At 30.3% G+C, this 8,092-nt stretch overlaps 1 protein-coding gene across 1 annotated transcript in view; it reads left to right on the top strand.

The window, feature by feature from the left end:
* The first annotated feature begins 1,749 nt into the window (after positions 1-1,749).
* Eip78C (Ecdysone-induced protein 78C) overlaps positions 1,750-8,092 on the top strand; it is a 93,820-nt gene continuing 87,477 nt past the window's right edge. Inside the window, exon 1 of the mRNA XM_064359243.1 lies at positions 1,750-1,985. Coding sequence (XP_064215313.1) covers positions 1,927-1,985 — 59 coding nt within the window. The 5' untranslated portion in view covers positions 1,750-1,926. The remainder of the gene's footprint in view (positions 1,986-8,092) is intronic.

Here is an 8,092-nt window from a genome sequence, read left to right as displayed (position 1 = left end):
CTATTACCTCTATTCTTCTTTCAGCTTTTTTCAGTTTCTTTTTTTAAATATCGAAATTATATAGTTTTTAAAAAAAGAAACCCTTGTATCCTTTGAATAATCTAATAAACTATATAATTTATGTTTTAAATTAGTGATTTTTTGTTCAGGTTTAACAATATTTTGTAAAAAAAATAGAATTCTTAACTTCTAAGCGTATTTAAAGGCTCATTTGTTTTTCCGGCTAGTTATAAATGAAAAAATTAAATCAAATTAATCTCTCGAAAAATGATTCTTACAACATTTTTAATCTAAGGTATTTTTTTTTGATTTACGAAATACGTTTCTGGCTGAAAAACTTTGTAAATTTCTCGAATAATGCAAAATGCTCTTTGTTCGGTTTACCAAGAACAGAAAAAACTTAGTTCGTAGTTCAAACCTATGCTTAAAAGCTCTAAAAAGGCGAAATTTTTAAAAATTAATATTCAATTTAATAGTCTGAATTAAAAAAAACACAGTAACACACAGCATTCAAAGTGAAAATTTGCTATAAAATCCCTTCTATAACCCGTCCAAGTGCCCCCTGCCCCCTTCATAATCCCCTGCATCGGCATGCACAGCCCCGCCATTCATAAAAGCTCTCTCAGTTGAAAAAAGCATACACGGATCCTCTCGTGGTCCCAATGTCGTTTGTTCATTATACTTCTTTTTGTTTTGCTTCTCTGGTTTTCTTTTAGACTTTCAGGTTTTTTAGTCTGGTATTTTCAACCATTTTTTTTTGGTTTTCTTTTAGCTTGCTTTTTGGCTTTATTTTGAGTTTGTTGTTTAGCTTTTATGTCTTCTTTGTTTTGGTTTTTTCTTTAGCTTGTTTTTTCATTTTTAGCCTTTTTCCCATCTGTGTTTTCGTTTCTTTTGCTTTTCTCTCAGCCACTCACTTAACTTTTTATCAGTTTCTTTATGAACTTTTATTGCAGCTTTTTTAGTTTTCTTCTTATTATACCTCCTTCCTTCATCTAATTTTCGCCTTCTCTTACCTACCTTTTTTCAACTTCTTCTTTAACTTTTTTATCCTCTTTGATCTCCTTTTCAACCTACTACCTCTATTCTTTTTTCAGCTTTTTTCAGTTTCTTTTTTTAAACATTGAAATTATATAGTTTTTAAAAAAAGAAACCCTTGTATCCCTTGAATAATCTAATAAACTATATAATTTATGTTTTAAATTAGTGATTTTTTGTTCAGGGTTAACATTATTTTGTAAAAAAAATAGAATTCTTACCTTCAAGCGTATTTAAAGACTCATTTGTTTTCCCGGCTAGTTATAAATGAAAAAATTAAATCAAATTAATCTCTCGAAAAATGATTCTTACAACATTTTTAATCTAAGGTATTTTTTTTTGATTTGCGAAATACGTTTCTGGCTGAAAAACATTGTAAATTTCTCGAATAATGCAAAATGCTCTTTGTTCGGTTTACCAAGAACAGAAAAAACTTAGTTCGTAGTTCAAACCTATGCTTAAAAGCTCTAAGAAGGCAAAATTTTTAAAAATTAATAGTCTGAATTAAAAAAAACACATTAACACACAGCATTCAAAATGAAAATCCCTTCCATAACCCGTCCAAGTGCCCCCTAACCCCTTCATAATCCCCTGCATCGGCATGCACAGCCCCGCCATTCATAAAAGCTCTCTCAGTTGCAAAAAGCATGCACGGATCCTCTCGTGGTCCCAACAGGAACAAAACACCCCATCGTCGCGACATGCGCACGCCGCTTCCAGCAGCAGCAGGCGGCAGGCACCGGCACAAAATCGAATAGAGCGAGCGCGTCGTCGAACAACCAACCCTAAAATGCAGCCCCGTGGTGGCTCGCTGCGGTCCGGTTCCCGTTGGCTCGCCGGCATCGCCGTCGGGGTGAAGCAGGATAATGCAGTGTGAGTCCATCGCCAGCGATGGAGCCCTCCAGCTCGACGCCGAGCTCGCCGGGAAATGCAGATTCCACCTTCACCAGGTACGGCCGCTTGCTTGATCGATTCGTGAGTTGGTGCGTGTGACAGAGGGTGCATTTGGCGGTGTCTGTGCCGCCGATGCGATGGCGGGGAATAGCGGAAGAACCCCCTGACCTATTTTTCTTCTTTCATCCCCCCGGTGCAACGATTATTCGGATGCCTACCCACCCACCTACCTACCTACATCTCGGACGGGGTTTTTAGGGCAAAAGTTTCGCACGAGATTGCATTTTCACGGATAAGGATAACGAGGGGCTAAACGAGGGTTAACGGGAGATGGTGGGCTAGGTCAGGAAGTGCAATGAAAGGACTTTAGGTTTAATTACGCGAAAACAAACACCGCTGATTTTAATCTTGTCAACAAGATTGTGTTCAAGATAATTATAGGGTCAGAATTTACGATATACAGAGTGTGGCAGTAATTAATATCCATTATCATTAGGTATAGGCTTAAAGCTTGGACCTATTTTTTTTCTAAATTTTAATTTTCTACTTTTATCAGTTTTTTAATTAGATATTTGAAAACATATTAAGATAATAAAACACTGCTCAGAACCCAAAAAAGTGATTGCTTTGTTCAGTGTCTGGCCACCTTTTGAATGATAATAAAAGACGTTCGGCTAAACATAAAAATGAGTTCAGATTTTTTTCCAAGCAGCTTAATTTAATAATTTTTTTAATTATTTTTTTCTCTTAAAACCCTGCTCTTAGCTGTTGCTCTTGTGTTTCCACTGTTGTTGGATTTAATTAATCGTTGAATTTGCTACTTTGTTGAATGTTTTTTTTACACCATAAGACACAAATTGGTATTTTTTTAATGTTTTGTTAACAATATTAAAAAAACGTCTAAACAATTTTTTGTCATAGGAACTCTTAACTCAATTGGATTTTATCACCAGAAATGGTTAGACACCCACTAACAATAAAATAACAGCGTTTAAATAAAAAAAAACAATTCTGTACTAGTTTCTGGCTTTCTGGTTTATTATTGAGGAAATTCTTTAAAATAATTACATTTTGCGTTAAATAATGTGCTAAAACGCTCGAAACAGATAAAAATTACGTGATGTTTGTTTTAAATCATATGATAAGTACATCGTATTTTTTTCAGAAACGCGCACTTAATGCTAAAAACATAATTTACTGAAATTTTGTCTTAAAAGCGCACCTCAATTCTCGAAAAATGAAAGTATTACATCATTTTCGAGCTAATTTAGTCATTTTATGGCTTGGTCTTAATTTTTTTTCGAAATAATTGTGTTTTTGCTAACCATTGGGTTTCTTAGAATGCATTTTAGTGATTTTTTTGGTTTAACAAAATTTCAAAACGAGTGATTTTAATTAGTCTAACACTATAAAAAAATCAAAAACTTTGTTTTGTCACCGTGTGGTGTTAATTTTTTTGAACAGTTTGCACAAGTTATGAAATACCAGGTTATTCTTGGTTTTTACGTCTCTTAATTTTTTTTAACTTAAAGCTAAAAAGCTTTATTTTTAGTTTTCCTTCAAGTTTTCTTTATACCTTCTTTCGCATTCTTTATAGCTTCTTTCTTAGCATTACACACCTTTCTTTTTTCATTTTCCCAATGTCGTTTGTTCATTAAACTTCTTTAACTTTTTTATCCTCTTTGATCTCCTTTTCAACCTATTACCTCTATTTTCCTTTCAGCTTTGCTCAGTTTCTTTTTTTAGACATCGAAATTATGTAGCTTTTTAAAAAAAAAATTCCTGTATCCCTTGAATAAGCTGATAAACCACTCACAGAAGAAAAAAACTAAATAATTTTTGTTTTAAATTAGTGATTTTTTGTTCAGGTTTAACAATATTTCAGTATTTAAGCGTATTTAATATGTAAAAACATATTAAAATATTAAAACACTGCATAGATCCCAAAAAAAGTGATTGCTTTGTTCAGTCTCTGGCCACCTTTTGAAGGGTAATAAAAGACTTTCAGCTAAGCATAAAAATGAATTTAATTTTTTTTCAAACAACTTAATTTAATTATTTTTTAATTATTTTTTTCCCCTTAAAACCCTGCTCTTAGCTCTTGTGTTTCCACTGTTGTTGGATTTAATTGATCTTTGAATTTGCTACTTTGTTGAATGTTTTTTTTTTACACCATAAGACACAAATTGGTATTTTTTAATGCTTTGTTAACAATATTAAAAAAACGTCTAAACAATTTTTTGTCATAGGAACTCTTAACTCAATTGTATTTTATCACCAGAAATGGTTAGACACCCACTAACAATAAAATAACAGCGTTTAAATAAAAAAAAACAATTCTGTACCAATTTCTGGCTTTTTGGTTTATTATTGACGAAATTCTTTAAAACAATTACATTTTGCGTTGAATAATCTGCTGAAACGTTCGAGAAAGGGAAAAATTACGTGATGTTTGTTTTAAATCGTATGTTAAGTACATCGTATTTTTTTCAGAAGCGCGCACTTAATGCTAAAAACATAATTTACTGAAATTTTGGCTTAAAAACGCACTTCAATTCTCGAAAAATGCAAGTATTACATTAGTTTCGAGCTAATTTAGTCATTTTATGGCTTAGTCTTAATTTTTTTTCGAAATAATTGTGTTTTTGCCAACCAATGGGTTTCTTAGAATGCATTTTAGTGATTTTTTTGGTTTAACAAAATTTCAAAACGAGTGAATTTAATTAGTCTAACACTATAGAAAAATCAAAAACTTTGTTTTGTCACCGTATGGTCTTAATTGTTTTTTCGAACAGTTTGTTTAACTTATGAAACACCAGGTTATTCTTGGTTTTTACGTCTCTTAATTTTTTTAGCTTAAAGCTAAAAAGCTTTATTTTTCGTTTTCCTTCTAGTTTTCTTTATACCTTCTTTCGCATTCTTTATAGCTTCTTTCTTAGCATTACACACCTTTCTTTTTTCATTTTCCCAATGTCGTTTGTTCATTAAACTTCTTTAACTTTTTTATCCTCTTTGATCTCCTTTTCAACCTATTACCTCTATTTTCCTTTCAGCTTTGTTCAGTTTCTTTTTTTAGACATCGAAATTATGTAGCTTTTAAAAAAAATTCTTGTATCCCTTGAATAATCTGATAAACCACTCACAGAAGAGAAAAACTAAATAATTTTTGTTTTAAATTAGTGATTTTTTGTTCAGGTTTAACAATATTTAAGTATTTAAGCGTATTTAATATGTAAAAACATATTAAAATATTAAAACACTGCATTGATCCCAAAAAAAGTGATTGCTTTGTTCAGTCTCTGGCCACCTTTTGAATGGTAATAACAGACGTTCGGCTAAGCATAAAAATGAGTTCAGATTTTTTTCCAAACAGCTTAATTTAATAATTTTTTTAATTATTTTTTTCCCTTAAAATCCTGCTCTTAAGTGTTGCTCTTATGTTTCCACTGTTGTTGGATTTAATTAATCTTTGAATTTGCTACTTTGTTGAATGTTTTTTTTACACCATAAGACACAAATTGGTATTTTTTTAATGTTTTGTTAACAATATTAAAAAAACGCTTAAACAATTTTTTGTCATAGGAACTCTTAACTCAATTGTATTTTATCACCAGAATTGGTTAGACACACACTAACAATAAAATAACAGCGTTTAAAAAAACAATTCTGTACCAGTTTCTTTCTTTTTGGTTTATTATTGACGAAATTTTTTAAAATAATTACATTTTGCGTTGAATAATCTGCTGAAATGCTCGAAACAGAGAAAAATTACGTGATGTTTGTTTTAAATGCTATGATAAGTACATCGTATTTTTTTCAGAACCGCGCACTTAATGCTAAAAACATAATTTGCTGAAATTTTGGCTAAAAAACGCACTTCAGTTTTCGAAAAATGCAAGTATTACACCAGTTTCGAGCTAATTTAGTCATTTTATGGCTTAGTCTTAATTTTTTTTCGAAATAATTGTGTTTTTGCCAACCATTGGGTTTCTTAGAATGCATTTTAGTGATTTTTTTGGTTCAACAAAATTTCAAAACGAGTGAATTTAATTAGTCTAACACTATAGAAAAATCAAAAACTTTGTTTTGTCACCGTATGGTCTTAATTTTTTTTTCGAACAGTTTGTTTAACTTATGAAACACCAGGTTATTCTTGGTTTTTACGTCTCTTAATTTTTTTAGCTTAAAGCTAAAAAGCTTTATTTTTCGTTTTCCTTCTAGTTTTCTTTATACCTTCTTTCGCATTCTTTATAGCTTCTTTCTTAGCATTACACACCTTTTGTTTTTCATTTTCCCAATGTCGTTTGTTCATTAAACTTCTTTAACTTTTTTATCCTCTTTGATCTCCTTTTCAACCTATTACCTCTATTTTCCTTTCAGCTTTGTTCAGTTTCTTTTTTTAGACATCGAAATTATGTAGCTTTTAAAAAAAATTCCTGTATCTCTTGAATAATCTGATAAACCACTCACAGAAGAGAAAAACTAAATAATTTTTGTTTTAAATTAGTGATTTTTTGTTCAGGTTTAACAATATTTCAGTATTTAAGCGTATTTAATATGTAAAAACATATTAAAATATTAAAACACTGCATAGATCCCAAAAAAAGTGATTGCTTTGTTCAGTCTCTGGCCACCTTTTGAAGGGTAATAAAAGACGTTCAGCTAAGCATAAAAATGAATTTAATTTTTTTTCAAACAACTTAATTTAATTATTTTTTAATTATTTTTTTCCCCTTAAAACCCTGCTCTTAGCTCTTGTGTTTCCACTGTTGTTGGATTTAATTAATCTTTGAATTTGCTACTTTGTTGAATGTTTTTTTTTACACCATAAGACACAAGTTGGTATTTTTTAATGTTTTGTTAACAATATTAAAAAAAACGCGCAAACAATTTTTTGTCATAGGAACTCTTAACTCAATTGTATCTGATCACCAGAAATTGTTAGACACCCACTAACAATAAAATAACAGCGTTTAAATAAAAAAAACAATTTTGTACTAGTTTCTGGCTTTCTGGTTTATTGTTGAGGAAATTCTTTAAAATAATTACATTTTGCGTTAAATAATGTGCTAAAACGCTCGAAACAGATAAAAATTACGTGATGTTTGTTTTAAATCATATGATAAGTACATCGTATTTTTTTCAGAAACGCGCACTTAATGCTAAAAACATAATTTACTGAAATTTTGGCTTAAAAACGCACTTCAATTCTCGAAAAATGCAAGTATTACATCAGTTTCGAGCTAATTTAGTCATTTTAAGATTGGTCTTAATTTTTTTTTCGAAATAATTGTCTTTTTGCCAACCACTGGGTTTCTTAGAATGCATTTTAGTGATTTTTTTTTGTTTTATAAAATTTCAAAACGAGTGAGTTTAATTAGTCTAACACTATAGAAAAATCAAAAACTTTGTCTTGTCACCGTGTGGTGTTAATTTTTTTGAATAGTTTGCACAAGTTATAAAATACCAGGTTATTCTTGGTTTTTACGTCTCTTAATTTTTTTTAACTTAAAGCTGAAAAGCTTTATTTTTAGTTTTCCTTCAAGTTTTCTTTATACCTTCTTTCGCTTTCTTTATAGGTTCTTTCTCAATGTCGTTTGTTCATTATACTTCTTTTTGTTTTGCTTCTCTAGTTTTCTTTTAGGCTTTCAGGCTTTTTAGTCTGGTGTTTTCAACAATTTGTTTTGGTTTTCTTTTAGCTTGCTTTTTGGCTTTATTTCGAGTTTGTTGTTTTGCTTTTATGTCTTCTTTTGTTTTAATTTTTTCTTTAGCTTTTTTTATTTTCAGCTTTTTCTTCATCTGTGTTTTCGTTTTTTTTTGCTTTTCTCTCAGCCACTCACTTAACTTTTTATCACTTTTGTTACAGCTTTTTTGTTTCCTTCATATTATACCTCCTTCCTTCATCTAATTTTCTCCTTCTCTTATCTACCTTTTTTCAACTTCTTCTCATGCACTTTTTCTAGCATTATATTAAATCTTTATTCCTACTTCTTCTTTAACTTTTCTATCCTCTTTGATCTCCTTTTTAACCTATTACCTCTATTCTCCTTTCAGCTTTTTTCAGTTTCTTTTTTTAGATATGCCTTTAAAAAAAAACTTGTATCCCTTGAATAATCTGATAAACCACTCACAGAAGAGAAAAACTATATAATTTTTGTTTTAC

Source organism: Tribolium castaneum, chromosome 1, assembly GCF_031307605.1.
Source record: "Tribolium castaneum strain GA2 chromosome 1, icTriCast1.1, whole genome shotgun sequence".
In the NCBI taxonomy this organism is placed as follows: Eukaryota; Metazoa; Arthropoda; class Insecta; order Coleoptera; family Tenebrionidae; genus Tribolium; species Tribolium castaneum.
This window is presented reverse-complemented; position numbering and strand designations above follow the sequence as displayed.